The 17,047-nt window shown below is 36.9% G+C and overlaps 1 protein-coding gene across 4 annotated transcripts in view; it reads left to right on the forward strand.

The window, feature by feature from the left end:
• LOC106173476 (cilia- and flagella-associated protein 74) overlaps positions 1 to 6,716 on the forward strand; it is a 32,404-nt gene extending 25,688 nt beyond the window's left edge. For 3 of the 4 annotated variants that reach the window (XM_086995498.1, XM_086995500.1, XM_086995501.1), the window contains 7 exons: positions 196 to 350; positions 702 to 828; positions 1,413 to 1,540; positions 3,196 to 3,207; positions 3,529 to 3,597; positions 3,928 to 3,993; positions 6,025 to 6,716. In XM_086995498.1, coding sequence (XP_086851624.1) covers positions 196 to 350; positions 702 to 828; positions 1,413 to 1,540; positions 3,196 to 3,207; positions 3,529 to 3,597; positions 3,928 to 3,993; positions 6,025 to 6,123 — 656 coding nt within the window. In that variant the 3' untranslated portion in view covers positions 6,124 to 6,716. The remainder of the gene's footprint in view (positions 1 to 195; positions 351 to 701; positions 829 to 1,412; positions 1,541 to 3,195; positions 3,208 to 3,528; positions 3,598 to 3,927; positions 3,994 to 6,024) is intronic. The other variant, XM_086995499.1, reaches the window with a different exon arrangement.
• Positions 6,717 to 17,047: the final 10,331 nt, after the last annotated feature.

The following is a 17,047-nucleotide window of genomic DNA, read 5'->3' on the forward strand; positions in this document are numbered from 1 at the left end:
TTTGCAAACTCTGTGTAAAACTTATTATACAAGTATGTTAAGTTTCTTACAACAACTACTGTAACAGTCTTATTCACTGACTACTTGGTAGGAAGTAGTTGCCAAATGACAAGTCCACATCACAATCTCATATTTTGTTACTTTAAATTTGTCAACAGTTCTCAAATTTCAGCCTTGTTATTTTTGCCTTGGCAGGTGTCCAAAACTTCAATGGCCAGCGAGTGTTTGACTGCGTGCCGTGTGAGGGGACCATCGCCCCTGGCAGCAGCACTGAGATCATGATGACATATGCTCCAGACCATGCCAGTGTGAACTACTTCGACACAGTTAGGATACAGCTGTTTGGAATGGTAATTAAGGCTGGTCTCCTCTTGTAGATAGCAAAGTGTCTTATATAATTTTATCTTTGCTTTACCTGAAGTGTGTGTGTTTGTGTGTGTGTGTGCATGTGTGTGCATGCATGCGTGCATGCATGTGTGTATGTTCACTTGTAATTGGCTTGTTATGTGTACAGTAATTTGTAAGGCTTCTTTAGACAATGTTTCTTTTTTATAAGGTACCCTTCTTTCAGTTTCAGACATTTCTGTTGTGCACTTTCATAAAAAAAATTTGTGGACTCACTGTGTTGACATTATAAAGTCTTTCACCTAGGACATAGTTTTATTCATTCGAAATCTTATTCAGTATGTTTATATTTCCAGGAAGAGCAGCATTCCTTTCAAGTTCTGGGCCAGTGTTTCCCTCACATCATGTATGTGGCTGGTGGAGATGAACTGATGCCAGATGTGGAGTCCCTCACAGTTTTGCCTGGGACTGAGGAGGAGGAGGGTGGGTAGTCAGCTGTTAGGGTGTGTGCCTGGGACTGAGGAGGAGGAGGAGGGTGGGTAGTCAGCTGTTAGGGTGTGTGCCTGGGACTGAGGAGGAGGAGGGTGGGTAGTCAGCTGTTAGGGTGTGTGCCTGGGACTGAGGAGGAGGAGGAGGGTGGGTAGTCAGCTGATAGGGTGTGTGCCTGGGACTGAGGAGGAGGAGGGTGGGTAGTCAGCTGTTAGGGTGTGTGCCTGGGACTGAGGAGGAGGGTGGGTAGTCAGCTGTCAGGGTGTGTGCCTGGGACTGAGGAGGAGGAGGGTGGGTAGTCAGCAGTTAGGGTGTTTGCCTGGGACTGAGGAGGAGGGTGGGTAGTCAGCTGTTAGGGTGTGTGCCAGGGACAGAGGAGGAGGAGGGTGGGTAGTCAGCTGTTAGGGTTTGTGCCAGGGAATGAGGAGGAGGGTGATTGGTAAGCAGGTGTATTCAGGGGTAAGGAGTTGAAGGCCGTGCAATTCAAGATTTATGGTTTAGAATATGGTAGATTTTTTGGCCCAACTTCAGTCTGTCTGTTAGCATCATTACTGTTATAACTATTATCATCATTCCAGAGGTGAAATCTTCTGCCATCCCCGTGTTGCTGACCTTCAACAGTGTGTCCAGTGAGGAGGGGTTCTCTGCGGCCTCCAGGGAGCTGCTGGTTGGCTGTGTCAGGACGATGGCGGTCAGCCAGAAGAAGGTAATGCTGTTGTCTTGGAGAATAGAGCCCAAGACCTGCTGCAGTGCAGGTGTTGCATAGCTGAGGGTCAGTGTAACAGAATGTCCACGCTCCATTTAGTTATAATGGTTAGGGTAAGCCTGGCCTAAGTGAGTCAAAATCTAGGGCGAGGGGTACCAGTAGAAAGGAATGGGAAGTGGACTAATTATCTTGGGGGCCTCTCTGTCACATTACATGGGTCCTCAGGGGTGCTATGTAACTTGTTATCACTTTTGTGATTGAAAGAGTACTTTGAGAGCTACACCTATAAAATAATTATGGCTTTTTTTTAAATTTCACTTAGAATCATAATTCATAGAAAGATTACATGGTGTAACTATAGCAGCTGTAATGTTTAATTATTGTATTTCTATGATAATAAGCAACATATGTAATGTAAAGATGGTATATTTTGTCAACACTTTTTTGTCATCTTGATGTCATGTCATGATGTGTTGTCTTGTTTATCTGTGACCATTTCTCCTGAGGAAATGCCTCTGATTGAGTCTTGGTCCTTTTGTTTTGTGATGTGTGGTTATTTGTTATTAAACGGGATGTAGATTCAGCAAAACATTTAATTATTAATTAACCTTGCAATCAGCATACGCCATGCATTGTGCCCTCTAATAAGTTAATTCTAGGTGTTTATGAATTAATTTTATAACACTTTGCTCAGCTTTCTTCTGTTTTGAAATTAAAACTAACAGCTAAGCATGGACAGAAGGCAAAGCAGTGCCCGCTCACATAGGGCCCGGAGTGCGCGTGCTGGCAGTGCTCGTGCAGGCAGTGCACGTGTTGGCAGTGCACGCCCAGGAAGTCGTGCCAGTGCACGTCCAGGGAGTCGTGCAGGCAGTGTGCGGGCAGGAAGTGCTAGAGTATGCATATGCACAAACCACTGCAAAATGATTTATTAGCTTTTGATTCTGCACTTGGCTACGTAGCTCACCATTCCCTCACTCTCTGGTGGTATTCCTTGTCAAAATTAAAAATTATATGTATTTTATATAAAATAGTCTTCCCTTTTGCACCAATTAATTAATTTCATATTTAGTTGGAAATATTAATATAAGTAAGATGTATTAAAGAGCACCCTGGTTTTCAGAATTTATCTGAAACTCAACTCCAACATCCTGGAAATAGCAGATATATACCAATAATTAGATGTTTTCCTGGTAACCTTCGGAAGTCAGGGTGATTGATTAGCTGTACAACACCCAGAATGCATGACTACTCTTCCCACTGACACCAAAATTAGGATCCCACAATTCCCATAGCACAGTGATTAACCTTTAGACTTGTAACTCCCCCTTAAATACCCATTAATAAAAGAGATAACAAGACTATCAGGTGTATATTACACACACACACACACATATTTGTAGTATCTTTGCCAGTATTAAATATAATCAATTCATTTTTCTGAGGTCCATATGTACAGCCACAGTGCCTACAATAATATTAAACTTTTAAACCATTTTTTTTTTTTCAGTAATTACTGTCGTGTCAAAGTTTATTTACAATACTGAGAAAGTCCCACTTGCTGTTGGTTGTTTGTCAGTGCACGTTTTTTTTGTTGATAACACATTTACTAACCTGACCGTTTTAACTTTCATGTTGTGACTTTTGTGTAACTGCAGCCAGGGAAACAGGTATGGGGAAATGTTATCATTTTTTGTTGTTGTTTTTTTCTAACAATTCATATTGTCAATAAGCCTAGCGTGTACATGTATTAACCTTTGCGTAATGTGACTAGTGCCGTTTTCTGCCAAGTGCGGCATGTGATTGATGTACAACCATTAACCAAGGCTTTTAATCAAATATTGCACACAGTGATTATGTAGTGTTATCGTTGCTTACTGCTGAGCACTCAACATTGCTGATATTAACCCTGTACATTGTGCATTTGCTTGCTAATCAATGTGATTGTCTACTACTTAATTTTCTCTTTTGATGAACTTCTTAAATTTCAGAATGGAGAGTTCAGTTTTGAAAACACCAAGGACATCGAAGCCAAGGGCTTCACACTGGATCCACCTAAAGTGAGAATACAATGTGATATTGTGGGACTGTGGCAGTGAAAAGTGTAGTAAATGTTTGAGAACTGTTTAAAAGGAATTGATATTGTGGGTTAGAGAGAGAGAGAGAGATTCCATATTTTTGTTGTACTCAACAGTTGCAAGTTAAGGTTTTCATTACATTTTAGTACTGTTCTTTCCAACTGTAAACACTTACAGAATTGTATTAGGTATCTGAATGAAATGTCTTCTCCATGCATAGTTTACACTTTCATTGTGGTTGCTGCACATTGTATTGTCTTTGTAATTGTGTTAGTTGAGCTGTGAATATGAAAGCATTTTTGTCTCCTCCAGGGTCAGGTGGAGGCAGGCAGCAAGCGACCAGTTCAGTTTACCTGGAATCCACCAGCTGGGCATGATGTGAGTAGAGCACTGCAGGGGCCGATCCAGGATTGTTTGAAGGGGGGGGGGGGGGGGGGGGGGGGGGGGGGGGAGGAGGGGTCCATTTTTTTTAAAGAATGACAGGCCTCAGATGAGAAGCTGACCCTTGCCCCTTTGTGTGGGGTTGGGTGTTTTGGAGAGCAAATGGTGCCATTTGGTGCAGTTTAGGACTATGATTTAGCTCTTCATAATTCTAATAACAAGAGGGGGATCTTTTTTTTTTTTTTACGGAAACTGAAGAGGGGGGTCAGGAGCCCCCCGACAACCCCCCTAAATCTGCCACTACACTGGACTTAGAGATAAAACTCAGAGTTACTTCCTCCCACAAGAGTCCCACTTGTGTGTGTGTGTGTGTGTGTGTGTGGGGGGGGGGGGGGGACGGGGGGGGGGGGGGGGTAGTGATCACACATCATGGAAAATAAAATGAGATTGGGGTTATTTCATAGAACACACTTAGTAATATGATTGTTTCTCATATTTGAGAAATTAAAATTGGCTTTTTGGCTTTGATGGGTAATGAAGACACCCAATGGGATCTTCATCAGGGTTTTACAAAAATCTTTCTCCAGGGAGTGAGACTGCATGCATTTATTGTATGATGAAACTAAAATTTCATTTCTTATCTCAATAGGAAATTTCCCATAGTTAAAATAATATTAATACAGTGTTTTATTTACCTCTGCGTCATGCGTAAAAAACGCATGAATCCTAAAATTGACGCAAAAAAATATGATCTAGTGCGTCATTTGACCCTAATGTATGACAGCCACAACCAATTACTTTCAAAAGTGTTGTAATATTGCCAATTAAAAACCTACATGTACTAGTACATGTAGGTTTTTAATCCTACATGTACTAGTAGGCCTATTTCCGATCGTTGTTGTGTTGCAAAAAAGTATGTCAACTTGCCACCGATAGTACACTACTAGTACAATGCTGCTATAGGCACAATACGGGTTTTTAAATTCAATTTAAATATTTTATTGTGTTTTAAGATCCAAATGTAATTGGTTTGACATAAAAAACAGTTTAGTCCGCAAACTGGTGACAGAGATTACTCTAAATGGTTAAAATATGTTACACTACGTGTATAAAATCACAGGTGAAATGTCTAGTATTGTGTTTTTATGTTTAATAGTCAAAACATAATTTTTCCAGATTGGAATATAATTTGTTATTGCCGTAGTAATTATCTATTGAAATTCCTTGTCTTCATTTATCTACTTTTTTGTGTTTGACAATCTTATTCCCTCCTATATAAATTGTTTTCCATTTATGTCCATATAATTTTTAAAAAATATTTTTTTACATACTAGTCAACACAAAGTTTATCCATATCAATTTTAATTTATCGTTTATCTTGGTGATTTTTTGTTCATATATCTACCTTTAGGTTTAATCATGTTAATAATCCTTTGTTTTAACGGTTTTTGTAAGAAAAAAAAATCAAAATGCATACTTTTGTCCATATCATTTTGAAGTTGTATGACTATTAGTGTGTTTGTTGTCATATGTTGAATACACTTATACAAAAGCTGTTTTTTTTTCTTTTTTTTTTTTTTTTGTATTCTTCAGTTCCTGTAGATAGAATTCTATACTTTAAGTCTGGAATACAACAATTACAAATAAACAACCTCAATTCATGTACAATCTATTTACATAATATATGGTTGTATGCATCATTAATAGTTAAAATTACCCATTCCAAAAAGGCGGGAAAATTTTGACTCCTGAAAATAAAAAATGACTCGTAATCTGCAGTGTCAGCGAGTCATCTGACTCTCTAGTTCCAAATTGTAAATAAAACACTGTTAATAATATTTATTTTGAGTTTAAAATCCATAAAAATATGTTCTGCAGGCTTAAATATAAATTACAATACAAATATTGTAACAGATAAAATACAATGTTAAAAGGATCAGTTTAGATTAAAAAGTAATGGTATTAAGAGCAAAGAGAGAAATGTCCAATTATAAAGTACATGTCTATAGTATGGGATTGTTCTTCCAGCCTAACCGCCCCATGGAGGCCAGTATCCTGTTGACAGTGAAGGGAGATGCCACTGACCAGTACAAGGTCATGCTGAGGGCATTTGTGGTCTCAGAGTAACCGGGTCAGATAATTAGGTCATGGAAATGGGACAATGCTAAATTTAGCATATGGAAGTAGGTCATGGAAAGTGAACTGAAACTCGATTGCCAGAATGGCAGATGGCTTGTTCTTATTATTGATAAAAATGGTGTGAATGATGACACAGATGGATAGGCCTACAGAAATGATGAGATGACTGGGGACAATACCGGAAGGACCATAATATATCTATGACAGTGGGCACTGCACAGGATGATAATGATGTATCAATCACCTTCATAGCAATTTATCCATTATTGTTCCCTCTCCCTCCCCAGCAAAGTGATGTATCAGCCTTTAAGTACATGTACCTCAAACCATTGCCAGAAAACACATACTGTACTGTGATAAGAAATGACAACTTCATGTATTTTCCGTCCAACATCTTTCCTCTTTTTTTTTTTTTTTTTTTTTGAAAATAAATGTATATTGGTTAATAAGATTGAAATTTTTATATATGATTTTATGTTGTAAACAGTTGTAAATATTGTTTATGTGTTTGTTGGCTTATATAATAAATATTAGTTATAAAACAATTGACCTTGTATTTTTAATAAAAATTACAAAATTTTTACTGTCTTACTTCTTTTTTTTTTATACAGTTGTATACTTGTGGCTGTTTATTTCCTGCTATTAAATATTCAAATAAGAAGTGGAAGCAGGAAGTTAGAGAGCACATTCAGAACATATGATCTGTGGACTAAATATGGCCAACCTGACAAAAGGATCCAGCTAATTTACTGATGGTCTTCTCACATCTGCATGTGCCATTCAATGGATTTTAAAATCTCCGCTTCGAGGTTTACTTGCTAGACCCCTGCAGGGATGGCACGCGTTGAGGCAGGGATCGAGACCATCAGTGAATTAGTCGGCTCTGCTTTAATGTAGGTCGGCCAACTTTGATCCAAAGATCTGTTAGTCCGCAGATCAACGTGTTCTGGGTGCCCTCTTAGGTTGAATTAAGGTATTTTAAATAGATTATAATTACTGGTTAAGGTTTAAAAAAATGTTTGTTTTTTTTCCTATGGTAAAGGAAGTTTCCCAAATATATCAATGGTACATGTAATTTTATTCATTCCAACATTCAAAGTAGGTCAATGTTTTTTCTAAAAAGTTTATTTTTAGTAAAAATCTCTTAAGAGATTCTTGCAAAGGTAAGACTATCAACATGTATAAAGGTCCACATGGCCTGATGGCAAGCACAGATTCCAGAATAATTGTCATTGCTGCTGTTTGGTGGTAAAATTGTATTTATTATATTTCTAGGAGTTGTTTACACTTTATGTATTGTGAAATATGAATTCACTAGGAGCATTTGTTATCCCTTCAAATGTTAATGTAACAACCATATTCCTATTAAGTTCTGTTGTTGCACTGACACTACATGATAATAATAGATAAATGGGCATTGTGTTGGCTTTTGAATGCTTATTTTGGAAATTAGACCCTTCTTTGCCTATGTAATCAGTCTTCTTTTAGATGGATTGAATATCTTACATGTACACAAGCAAGAATCCAAAACAACCTACCAGTCAACTTAAACAACTTAAAAAGACAACAATTGACCATTTAATAAAGTTCTTTATAACAATTTAGTGTAAGAATGCTGGACAAATTGGCAAAGCTACAGTGATTATAGTCACATAAGTTAACTAGATTATGAAACATAATTTGAAAGCAATTACAGCTAGATATAACAACGTATATTACTATATAATTATGTATCAAATAACACCTCCACAAGGAAAGCCTGGTTTATTTTATAAAATATACATGTTGCTGGGCAAGGCTGGCACATATATGTAAAGTGAGCCATGCCCCCCCCCTTTTTTGCACACTAAACACAATGGCAAAGTTTCAATGAATAGAGTTACTTTTAACTATACTCTGATTAACCAAATAAAATTAGAAAAGAGACAAATACCAATAAAGGAACATCAAATGCAAAATATGTTACATAAAAAAGAATAAAGGCCCTATCAATACAATGAAGAAAGCAAACGCCAGAAACAACCAAAAATAAATAAATAATTAATAAGCAGAACTGCAATGCATTTTGTAACACCTGTTGCTTCTTGCATTTGCCTTTACATAAGCACTGGAAATTATCTCAAAGGATTAGATGGCTTAATTTAGGAAAATGAAGCTTAAAACTGAAAGTTTCATATCCAAGAAAAAAGAGAAATAGCTGTGGCTACTACAGACACTGAACAAGCAAAGGCACTCTGTAGATCTACAAATGTATAGGAAGTGAAATTTTCCTACAGTATTACTGGAAAATATGGACGTGAGGATTGTCTATTCATTTAAGTATTGCATTGATTTATATAACTTATTGTGGCACAATTCCACTATTTTTAGTTGCAAATACATATTTAATATTATAAGAATTGTATGTACCGACAGATTCTAACATTAAACGTAAAATTCAAGTTCAAATTTCTCAATGTAGAAAAATGTGAAGGAGCAATAAGAGACAGTTTAAGTTTCTATTAGTTCCAAATTTATTTGTGAACGGACTACAGTTGCCTTTTGATCGCCCTTGACCGTTTGTGCTGGTCTCTGAAAATAACCCTGACTGTGTTTGTCTATCACAAATGGCTCGTCTTACATGGCATGACATTTTGCGTGAGGAGGTAGAGGACGAGTTTTCATTTTCATCAGACATGATTATTAAATGAAAAGGTATCGTTTTTCTAACAAAGCCTTTTGTTTACTCATAAAGAAAAATGTTCTATTGGCAAATATCTTCTTTCCTCCCAAGTTTATGTCATCAAAGTTATATTTCATGAGAGATTATTATTAACAAGTGTTGTTTCGTCGTACCTACATGTATATCAAATCCACCACTACCTAAACGTCTCTTGTTGAATCATTATTTAGTAGGGCAGCCAAGGCTAATGAAGGCTTTTGGAGTTTGGCTCCCCTACTAATTGCAGGGTGCATATATATGTGCGTCTGACTCGTTTTCCAAAAATGTGTCCAAGCAATTTTATTAATTTTGTCCTTAACGCCATATCATATCCAAAATTATTGAGAAAATTAGGATATACAACTGTACGTATACAGTTGTTCATAATAAAATGTAGGTTATAAATCAAAATTTCGACCGTCACGAGTGACATTCACCTGTCTCTAATTCCATAACAACAGAGACTAAATAAACAGAAAATCGATTGGTTTAATTGCTCGTAATTGTGCGATTAACTGATCTCAATAAGAGTTACTCAAATCAAAAATTTTCCTAAGACAATTTTGTTGACTTTACGCAGATAGATTTGTTACTTCCTAACTTCTGATTAAATTTTGTATTTATTTATGTACTCTTCCGTTCTTTATCATCATCATTGTATTATTATTATTATTATTATTAATATTAGTGTTGTTGATGTACCTTTAACATTCCTCTTAATCTTTTCCTGTTTTTCATTCCAGACATATCTAATGATGTAATTCGGGGGATTAGTGATACTATTTCCCTAACATTTGATACCATTTTTCCTTTATTAACACCAAATGTATAAAGATCGTACATATTCTTTCGTCACGAACCAATTATCTGTCATCATTAGCAAACTGAAGAACCTATTTCACCAACTAAAGTTGCATGTAATATCTTAAATGGAAGATGGTAATCCCACCATTTAATAGCCTTTTCTGGACAAATGTTACTTAACAACTGTTTCACCTTCGACTCGGCCTCAAATTTTTTATTCTGCTAATATTGATCTTTGAGCTAGAGGGTTTGAAATTGAAGCAGTCGCCTGCCAACTCGAAGGCTTAGCAAACGCAACACAATATTATATTTACGTGTAGGAAATGAAAATTAAAGCCTCGAACATTACGTTAGTTCGATTGCTGCTTGAAGTGAAGACGTTTGACAAATTGTGCCATAATAAACGTCCGCGATTGGACGAGGAGTCTGATAACGCTAGATGCAGCATTGAATCCGAGGCTAAAGCAAAATGTTGAGAAGTTGTGTAGCATCGAATCCGAGGCTACAATCAAATTTGTGAAGTATTAGACCGTCGCCATAAATAAACGTTTGACTACGCCAAACTTCCCTATAGATCTACAAATATATACGAAGTAAATTTTTCCTATAGCCTAGTATTACTGAAAAATATGAATATTGGGATTGTCTATGCATTTACGTATTACACTGATTTATATAACTAATTGTGGTACAATTCAACCACTTTTTTTGCAAATAATCATTTAATTTAATTTAATTAGTATTAGAATTAAATGTCCCATCAGGGCCTAACAATAAAAAAAAAATAGTTCAAATTTGTGGAAAAATGTGAGGGAGCAACAAGAGACAGTTGAAGTTTCCATTAGTACCAAAGTAATTTGGGAACGGACCACGGTTGCCTTTTGATCGCCCTTGATCATTTGTGCTAGTCTCTAATAATAACCCTGGCTGTGTCGGTCTGTCACAGATGATATAAATGGGTCATGGGTCGTCATGCCATTTTGCGTGCGGAGGTATATGACGAGTTTTCATTTTCATCAGACATGGTTGTCTTATGAAAAAGTGTCGTCTTTCTCACAAAGCTCTTTGTTTACTCATAACGAAAATTGTTCTATTGACAAATATCTTCTTTCCTCTCAGTTTTATGTCATCAAAGTTATATTACATGTGGGATTATTATTAAGGAACGTTTGTTCTTTCGTACGTATAAGAATATCAGATGCACCATTACCTGAACGTCAACTATATTTTGGAAATAAACATTTAATTTTTTATTATTAATGTTAGAATTGAATGTTCCAACACGGCCTAACAATAAACCACAAATTCCAGTTCAGATTTGTCAATGTGGAGAAATTTGAGGGAGCAAGAAGAGACAGTTTGTTTCCATCAGTTCAGAGGCAGTGGTGGATTTACGGGGGGCACTACTGAAATACCGTAATACTGAAAAGGATTCTAGGACACCCCCCCCCCCCCCGGACAATCCTCCCCCCCCCCGGACAATTCCCCCCACAAAAAATATATATTTATATACAAATATAGAGAAGAAAGTGTAAAGTTTAAAACATTTCATCCATTTTTTAAATATTTTTAGTGTAATAATACAACTTCATCATGAAAAAAAATATAACAAATTCCTTTTTCATTGAGTATAAGTACAGGAAGATTTATTAAATATCTAATCAAAGTATAACCACCTATCCTTCAGGTAAAGGTGAGGCAAACAGATGAACAGGTAAACAGATATTTTATGAATATTTTAGTGTGGTGGGTGGTGGTGGGTGGTGGGTACGATTTTGGAAGTGAGAGGTGGATAGGTGAGAAAATCTGTTTACCCCACCTCTCCCTAGAGATGCACCTTGATTCAAGACTCACTCAATCAAGGGGGGCGCAATTAAAAGTAACAGTTAATTTTATCAAAGGGTTACCTGGGTGAGTGAGATCATCTGTTTACCCCTCCTTTACCTGGTGATATATTTTGATCAGATTTTTAGTAAAATGTTGTGTACTTCTATCTCCAAAATCGTATGTACTTGAACTCCATGAAAATAATTTGCTTTATAAAATTGATATTATCTATCCTCGAGTTGCAACATCACACTAAGAAATATTCATAAAATGGGTGAAAAGATTTGAACTTAGTACTCTTTACTTTATATTTGTATATAAATATATATCCTTCGGGGGGGGGGGGGTAATCGTCCGGGGGGGGGGGATTGTCCTGGGGGGAATTGTCCGGGGGGAAATAGTCCGGGGGGGGGATTGTCCGGGGGGGGGGGGATTGTTCTGATACCACTGAAAAGTGATCACGTAAGTCTGTTTAACAGTAATTGTCTGATATCGGTTTAAGAGTGATCGATCTGTGGTAATTGGATGAATGGACAGGCTTCAGTGTGGCTGCGTGCAATTCATTTCAATACATACCTAGGGATGTTATATGACCGTGGCGATATGATGATCACTGAAGCCTGTCCATTTAGCCAAGCTTCAGTGAAGATCGAGGGCAACCTCGAGCCGCTACCCAAAAATATCTCGCTTCATTCGACATTTCTGCGTAGCGGCTCTCGGAAAATTCGGATTTAACCTCGATGTAGTCTAGAATTTCACGACTACATCTTGGTTAAATCAGTCGAGGTCTCTTAAATGCTGAAAGCCAAAGACAGAGTGTTGACATCAAGAGAATAGTGACGTTGCTTGAGTAACTTATACAATTACCAGTAGACAAATTTAAAATCTCCCCTTCGATATCTGAAAAAAAAACACATCAATGGTTCTTGAAATTAAAATTTTAAGTAGCTGGATCATAGTTCTAAATCGTACCTAACGGAACAGTTCGCCTTCTAAAATACCAAAAAAACAAAAAAATTTGGGGTCCTGTAGCGGGACCCGAACCCAACGCAAAGCTATGAACACTGCGGTGAAAATGTTAATAGGCCGCTGTGAATCAACTGAGACCTTGGCGGAAGTATTCGTTGACTATTTGATTTCCATAGAAAATAGGGTTTTGAAAGAGAATAAGATGCTTCAATTTGGTGTAGTGCAGATGCAATGTTTTTAAATCGACGGCAACTTTGTTATATCCTGTTGTACAAGAAGTCTCAAGTGTTTATTTTTTCTTGCCGTTTAACAAATTTCATTTAGCAAATCGTAATTGTAATACGCTGTATAATTTGCATCAGCTACAGTTAAATTGATTTATTTATTTCCGTGACAATGCCGAACATATACAAATACAATACAATAATGTGAATATATAAGTAACGGCCCAGCCCTATGGGCTTACAAAGTCACCGGTTACCAAACATTAGTTATATAAAAGCTTTTTTCTGACCTGAAAGCAGTTAAAGAGAAACCTCGCTGTGCTTCTATGAAAATCTGTAAAAAGCACTTGAGGTCTCTCTTTAACCTCTTCCCGGTCATGAAAGATAAGATCACAAATTACCACAGATCGATCACTCGTCAAGCGATATCAGACTGTTAATTCGACTTACGTGGTCACTTTTCAGTAATATCTTTTACCAGATATTCACAGATGTGTCTCTATCTAATCAGGGAATACAGTTTACGTATGAGAACTAAAACAAACTTTTGGGAGTTCAAGGTACATGTATTTCGTGTGACTGCGTGCAATTCACTTCAGTAATTATATCGATGGCATAAGGCGCAATATTGGACATTTTGTATGCTTCAATATGTTTTAATTTATAAAAAATTCCTGCAGAGAAAAATGCTGAATAACGCTCGTATAGCTGCAACTGAAATGGACATCATGCCTTCGTCCCCTGGTAGAAGTCGCTTTTGTAGACGAAACAACCCTTGACTTAGCATTGGACGAGTGCCACATTAGAAGACAGTCACAAGTGAATAGAGGGGAGCTTCCTGTCAGCTATTGTAATTTTCCAATTCAAAAGTCTAATTCAAAAATAAGTTTTGGAGAATCATAATATTAATTCTTAACATTATTTGGACCCAATGCTATTAAGTTATAATGGCAATTTTAGAAGAGTAGAAATTGCCGCAATGTTCCATTTACAAGACCAAAATTGAAAGCAGCAGCGTATCTGTAGGCGTATGGTAACATGATTTATACGTGCAGTACATGTGGGGCGTCTTCAAATTAATATCAGTTGTCATAGAGAAGTTACGGATTAACTTGCGCACCAACCCCATTGGTCAAGTTAAATCACGAGACGTTAATTGCCAGCTGCCTACACACACTGTATGAATGCATGCTCCAGTAAGGCATGTATTCAGACCTCTCCAGCTTGCGAACGACTTTAATTTCCGACGCTTTGCTCTGCTCTGCAATCCTGTTAAACTTGTAAAAGCCATGAATACGACTGAGATGTCTGTCAATGGTAGCTCATTTCTTGAAAAAGAGGAAAAGGAAGAGGACATTCCTGACTTGGCTCTCATCAATCTGTTCTATTTTACTTTAGGAGGCATTGGGGTTTCGCTCGTTTGTCTGGTTGGCCTTAGTCTGAATTCTCTTTCGGTGGCAGTATTTTCACGCTTCGAGAAACGAACCCCGAATGTATTCCTGTTGACTTGCTTGGCAGTGGCTGATAACGTCCATCTGTTATCGGCGCTTTGTAACTTCAGCATCCCGGCCATGTACCCGTATACTGGGTTATTCAAAAACTACTTCTTTGTCCTGATGAAACACTCCCGGCTTCTGTATGGGTTGAAATATTCCATCTTCTTGATCCCACCCTGGATAGTAGTGCTCGTAACGATTGATCGTTATTTGCACCTTTGTTCAGACAACGCCCTTAGGAGTGGACCAACTGCACCCATCAAGGTTTGGGCCTTAAGTGTTGTCGGCGTCGTGGTTTTTGCCTTTCTAACCGATGTTCCACGGTATTTCTTTGGATCCTTGCCTGAGCGCCCTTGTCCTCTGAACACAACGTCCCCAGTTTTTTGCCTCGGCGCCCCATTACCGGTCTCAGAATACCACAAAGTGTATACCGTTTTTTCTTACATTTTGGTGCACTTCCTGGTTCCTTTCATTATCGTTTTGGTTTTGAATGTGAAGATGGCTCATAACATGAGGGTTCTTGCCAAGAATCCGACCATGATTGCCCTGCACAAGTTGGGCGTTCATCGTACTTTGATAACAAGGCAGCAAAGCTGTCAAATGTACAGACAAAAACAGAAAATATAAATGCAGAAAATGGGTCATTTTGTCAATTTTGATGCAATAATAAATAATGCTTATAATAGCACTATCAGTCAACACTGAATTTTAATCATGCACAACTGGTAACATGGTCAATAACATGAGCGGACCCAGAGGTATTTTCTGACAGTATTCCAAATCATCTTTGTTGATCCATCCCCCATTTTTAATGGTTTTCCAACAGAAAAAACAGATACCCATCATTGTGAACTTTAAAATCTGACCGTCTTCTGAAAGACCCAGAAGACGGCCTCAATCCGCCCCTGCAATAAGATTACAGTTTCAGGACCATGAGAGTTCAAATTCACATAATGAAAATCCCAATATCCGAAAAAAGATAACAGTGCATAAAATAATATTACATAATGTTTAAAGACATAAAAACCAATGCAACTGCTTATGTGGAAATACAGAAAATGTGAAGAGCTTCAGGTGGATGGGAGCTGAAAATGCCAGTGTTTGAAAAATGATTAAAAAAAAAACACAACAAAAATATTCCAATAAAGCTGCTATTCAAACTTTTAATCTTGCTGTATTAACATGATATGAATAACCCCAATGTGTTTGAGGATAATACAGCATTAATGTTGGCGTTACACAATTTTTTTTTCTTTTGTAAACTTATTTGCAATATTAAACAATATTTACCTGCAAAATATTAATTATCACCAATTCCTAATTATGTGACACAGTTAAGAGAGCTTTACCTTTACTGGGAAATCTCAACGTGTGTTTTATGTAATCCTATTTAATGGGCACTTGGAAATTAATTAGGCAAGTAATTTTATAGCTCTGAATTTAGCTTGTGACTACCCCAAGGGACAATTACCACCATCCATAAACAGTAGCCCCATAGAGCACTCTATAGAGCTGCATTGCTTCCAAAACAGAAAAACAATCACACTGATTTTCCAACACAAACTGCACTTCAGTGAAACTTTTCAGTAAGTTTGAGTATCATAAGCAACATGGTTTTTCCTTAATGGTCATTCCGGCAGCGATGTCCAAAATAGGGTTTTCTTCAACTTTTATCCAATATAACATAATGATCATCAATTTTTAATAATAAAATAAAAGTATCATGGATATTCAGAAAATGTGACATGGAAAGGTCTTCAAGGCCATGGAAGTTCAGAGTCACACCTTCAAAATGCCAAAATGTAAACGAGATGACTGTACTGAAATGATTTTCTTTCCACTTTCAACACTTTTTTTTACATATAACAAAATAATCAATTTACTGTCATTTTTAAATGAACAACTAAAAAAATTGATGACATAGGAAAAATATCAATAGAACAATTTTAAATGTCCAATTTGCTCCATTCTGAGATTCTGAACATGGTGAATGATTGAATCTTACAAACTGTAAAGATAAGTTTATTTCCATTTTTTGACACTTTATAACACAATGCACAATAACAGGTTTACCATCATTTTTATATAATCAACTCACAATATTAAGATGTAGAAAATGTCAAAGGAACACCTTTACATATTTAACTAGAGGATCAGAGAGGCGATACCGCCTCCGAATATTGTACCACCAGCTGGAGCAAGCGCATTTGTATAGACCCCCACATACACAAAGTAAGGGACACAGCCACCAGTTTTGTGCTTGACAAGCTGTAAAAATGCAATCAACAAGAATTTTCAAAATATGCAAAAAATATATATAACTTAAAATGGTACAATCAAAGTGAATTCATCGTAAGGTAGGTCAAAGGTCAATTTCAAGGTCACAGTAAATTGCCAGTATATGACTTCCTATTCAAGTTTAATAGTAACTATGGACCTATCTCTGCCAGTTTTGGAGATAAAAGGGAAGCAAAATTCGCAAAGTTCAGTTCATGGTGAAAAGTAGGCCAAAGGTCAATTTTAAGGTCACATTTAGATTGCCAGTATATGACTTCCTATTCAAGTTCAATAGTAACTATGGACCTATCTCTGCCAGTTTTGGAGATAAAAGGGAAGCAAAATTTGCAAAGTTCAGTTCATGGTGAAAAGTAGGTCAAAGGTCAATTTCAAGGTCACAGTAAGATTGCCAGTATATGACTTCCTATTCAACTTCAATAGTAACTATGGACCTATCTCTGCCAGTTTTGGAGATATAAGGGACTAAATGTTATAATTTTGGAGTTACCATAATGTGCCATAAATTTCCTACAGAAAAAATTAATTAAAATAAAGAAAAGGTCATTTTGGTCAAAATTCTTGAAATGGGAGGTGTTCTGAAGTTCGAGATGTTC

The sequence above is a fragment of the Lingula anatina genome, chromosome 9, assembly GCF_051362555.1.
Source record: "Lingula anatina isolate TDL-2025a chromosome 9, LinAna3.0, whole genome shotgun sequence".
In the NCBI taxonomy this organism is placed as follows: Eukaryota; Metazoa; Brachiopoda; class Lingulata; order Lingulida; family Lingulidae; genus Lingula; species Lingula anatina.